The sequence below is a fragment of the Amphiprion ocellaris genome, chromosome 6, assembly GCF_022539595.1.
Source record: "Amphiprion ocellaris isolate individual 3 ecotype Okinawa chromosome 6, ASM2253959v1, whole genome shotgun sequence".
In the NCBI taxonomy this organism is placed as follows: domain Eukaryota; kingdom Metazoa; phylum Chordata; class Actinopteri; family Pomacentridae; genus Amphiprion; species Amphiprion ocellaris.
Genome location: NC_072771.1, coordinates 35,865,898 through 35,869,191, shown reverse-complemented (window position 1 = coordinate 35,869,191; position 3,294 = coordinate 35,865,898). Strand labels below are relative to the sequence as shown.

The 3,294-nt window shown below is 45.2% G+C and overlaps 1 protein-coding gene across 1 annotated transcript; it reads right to left on the bottom strand.

Annotated features, from left to right (window-relative positions):
* Nucleotides 1–281: 281 nt before the first annotated feature.
* Nucleotides 282–2,359, bottom strand: xbp1 (X-box binding protein 1). The gene is made up of 5 exons (XM_023290271.3): nt 1,998–2,359; nt 1,464–1,560; nt 1,026–1,142; nt 733–899; nt 282–599 (listed from the first exon to the last, which is right to left on the bottom strand). Exons 1-5 carry the CDS (start codon nt 2,231–2,233, stop codon nt 422–424), a joined length of 795 nt encoding a protein of 264 aa, XP_023146039.1. The 5' UTR covers nt 2,234–2,359; the 3' UTR covers nt 282–421.
* Nucleotides 2,360–3,294: the final 935 nt, after the last annotated feature.

Genomic DNA, 3,294 nt, shown 5'->3' with positions numbered 1-3,294 from the left:
CATCATATATTATTGGGCTGAATTCAGACACTGATAAGCTGGGGGAAGAGTTCATTAGCAAACACGTCGTCCCAGGAGCTTTCTGAGCACAAGGGAGAGGACATGTTGCTGAAAGGGGAAGGGGACCCTTCATATCCGGAGTCGCTGTAGGTGTCCGCAAGGCAGGCTTCCTTCTCCAGGCTGCTGAGGGCAGTGGAGGAGCCTCCAGAGAAAGAGTCATCCACCTGACTGTGATCGTCACAGGTGGGGATGACCACTTCCTCCGGTTCGTCTTTGATGCAGACGGTCTCCTCTTCGACCACCACCTCGGTAACGGGGAAGGAAGCCTCGTCGATCTTCTCATCTTCGTCGCTCTCCAAGTCGCTGCTCTGCCCACCGCTCACCTCCTCCATGGGCTTCGTGTAGATGTGGTCAAAGTGGATCAGTTCATTAAGGGTCTCCAGCTTAACTGATGGGGCCCCCAGAGGTGCAGGTGTGGCGGCAGGTACTGGGTCCCCCCCTCCGACCAGCAACACCTGCGGCTCCTCGCACTCCTGTTCACAAGACTTGAGGAACAGCTCTGGGTCAAGGATGTCCAGAATGCCCAGTAGCAAATCAGACTGGAGAGGGAGGGGGAAGAAAAAGGGAAACAGGATTAGCCCAGTAACCCATGACCTAACTCTGGTGTTACTACAAAGCTTTCTTGGAAACGTAGTTGTAAAGCTCAAGCCACAAATCTTGGCAGAGACTCACCTCATTGTCTGTAGAGTCAGGACTATCTGTATCCATTGAGAAGTCTTCAGATTTAGGGACTGCTGGGCCTGCACCTGCTGCGGAGGCACACGTAGCCTGAGTGCTGCGGACTCAGAAGACCCGATCCCCAAACCTGCGTCGTTCCCGGTGGACAACAGAACCTGAACCTTTGACAAAAAAAAAAAAAAAAAAAAAAAAAAGGGAGGAAAAAAAATTAGCAAATTAAGTTCCTCAATCCCTGCAATCCAACCCACCACACTTTCCTTTTAATTAACTCTGCATTACAAGCGTACCTTTTCTTTCGAGTCGAGGGTGTCCAACCCAAGTCTCTGTCTCAGTTCCTCATTTTCTGTCAGGAGGCCACTCGTTTTTTCCCGAAGCAGCCTGTTTTCAATGTGTAGTTTCTGATTCTATGGAAGGGAGAGAAAAAAAAAAAAGCAAACAGATGTTTGTACATGAAACTTGCAACCGTTTATTGGGAAGTGAAGCATGAAGTGTCTTGGTGCATGAAACAAAACTAGGAATGAAACTACACAGAGCTGATTTGTATATCTTATGCGACATGAACACAGCATTTGTGGTGCATTTGGTGGCAGTAGTTTTAGAAAGGGGATATATGCTTGCTGCAACATCAGATGACATATTGGAGATGTTGGGATGAAAATGGGACCGATGTTTGAGGTTTTTCCTGCCTAGATGACTAAAGAAAACCCATTAAAAACCAAAATTACCTCCAGCTCCAGCTCTAGGACCTGCTGTTCCAGCTCTCCCATTTTGGCCTTTTTCCTGTCTCTGGCTGTCTGAGCTGCCACTCTGTTCTTGAGTTTCCTAGGAGGAAAAAAAAACAGAAGTAGGGGAATTTAAAAAACACATAATTTCCGTGATGCTGACTAAGCCCCCCTCTCTGACAGGACTTGGGTTCAGAGTACTGCGCAATCACCGGCCATGTTCCTGCCACGCAGGCATACCAGGATATCAGTGTCCGGGCGGGTCCAGACGCTGTCAGAGCCTCAGCTGGCTGTTTGACAAGCTAGTTCAAAGTACAGAGGAGATAGGAAGCCATTTAACCGCCTTCTGGGCCAATTTTAAACAGCTTAAATGGCCTTCTTATAATACCAGTCGATGCAGAATACCGCTTTGATTTAAAGCAGATTAGTATTGTGCTAAAGAATCAATATGTTTGGGCGTGTCACTGCCAGGAACAATGGCCGTGTTTAGAAACAGCCCCCCACGTATAATTACAAGTATTTTTAAACAAAACTAACCTGCGAAGTGCTTTCTCTTCCGGACTCAAGTGTGTGAGCCTCTGTCTTTTTCGCACCGGCGGCCCCGAGGAAGTGTTGGAGTCTGAGTCCGACGACACCTGGTTGGCCGTTGACGGTAAAACGACAGAGATGGGCCGGCTGAAGGCCGTCTGTGAGCCGGTAGAGGAGCCGGTCTGCTTCCCGGATATCAGGAGCACTTTGTGGGCGCCACCGGCACCCGCTGCTACCACCACCATGTTTTAATATCCCGTCGGCGCTGTGTGAGATCAGAAATGAGCGGGTATCCGTGATAAATTGGGTAGAAACCTTGAGGTTTCCGTGCTCGCCCGATGCCCGACTGTCTTCAACTGCTTGCTAAGAGGAGCTGCGTCTGCGATCTTTTCTACTGTCGTGGTGACACCTGATTGGCTCTCGGCGCCGCTGACGCAATTGCTTTACGGCCTCGGATTGGTCGCAGTGCTGATGAAATTTTGCATTAGAAGTTTAACACTGACTTCCTTGTTGGTGTAACTTCCCATCAACACTGGTTCAAGTCAACAATGTGTGTTTTTTCAGTCTCTTCTCTTTATTTCTCTGGTTTGCATCAGATGCTACTCAAGCAGACCTGCTCTGTCCATGACACACCATAAACCTGTTGTACTTTCACTCTGTTGACACATGCAGTATTTACAGCTGCACTTTGTGTTGGTCTAAGAAGTCAAAGGCTCTAGATTTTATAGCACTTTTAATTAAAGTGAGATGCTGCACACAAAACATAGCAGTCGTTACTTTTATCATTATTGTCACACTTCGTAGTTCTGACAGTTTTGGAAGATTTTGCTTCTGTAGTGTATCTTCTTTTAAACTAGTGGAAAGAAAACCACCAGAATATATATTAAAGTGTTCATTTTGCTATACTGTCTATTTGCATCTCTCAATTTCAGTTCTAAACAGTTATATTATAAGACTGGTTACCTTAAAATATGTAATTTCTTTTCTTTCTTTACTCAAAGCTTCATTTATAGAACATTATATTTTTTTTTTTTTCTGGCCAGTGACATTATTTTCTGATTCAGCTGGCAGTTTAATTTCTACCCACATATATCCTGAAGGTTTTTCCTGAGGGATCTATTTTTATATCACTCACAGCCTGATTTATAGAATGTTATATTGCGAAAATTGCGGGTTTTTTTGTTGAAAATATTTTTTGATTTGTAGTGTAATAAAATAAGACATCCAAACTCCAAACTTTGACTCTAATATGTCAACAAAGGAAACTGAAAAAAAAATGTTTTTCTGTTCTAAAAATGATGCAAAC

What these genes read in the sequence shown, in the direction of transcription:
- xbp1 (XM_023290271.3), bottom strand. Translation starts at nt 2,233, where the DNA reads ATGGTGGTGGTAGCAGCGGGTGCCGGTGGCGCCCACAAAGTGCTCCTG. An exon ending in TCCTAGAGCTGGAGCTGGAG is followed by an intron (nt 1,143 to 1,463) that starts GTAATTTTGGTT and finishes TCCCTTCCATAG; the next exon opens with AATCAGAAACTACACATTGA. An exon ending in CTGACTCTACAGACAATGAG is followed by an intron (nt 600 to 732) that starts GTGAGTCTCTGC and finishes CTCCCTCTCCAG; the next exon opens with TCTGATTTGCTACTGGGCAT.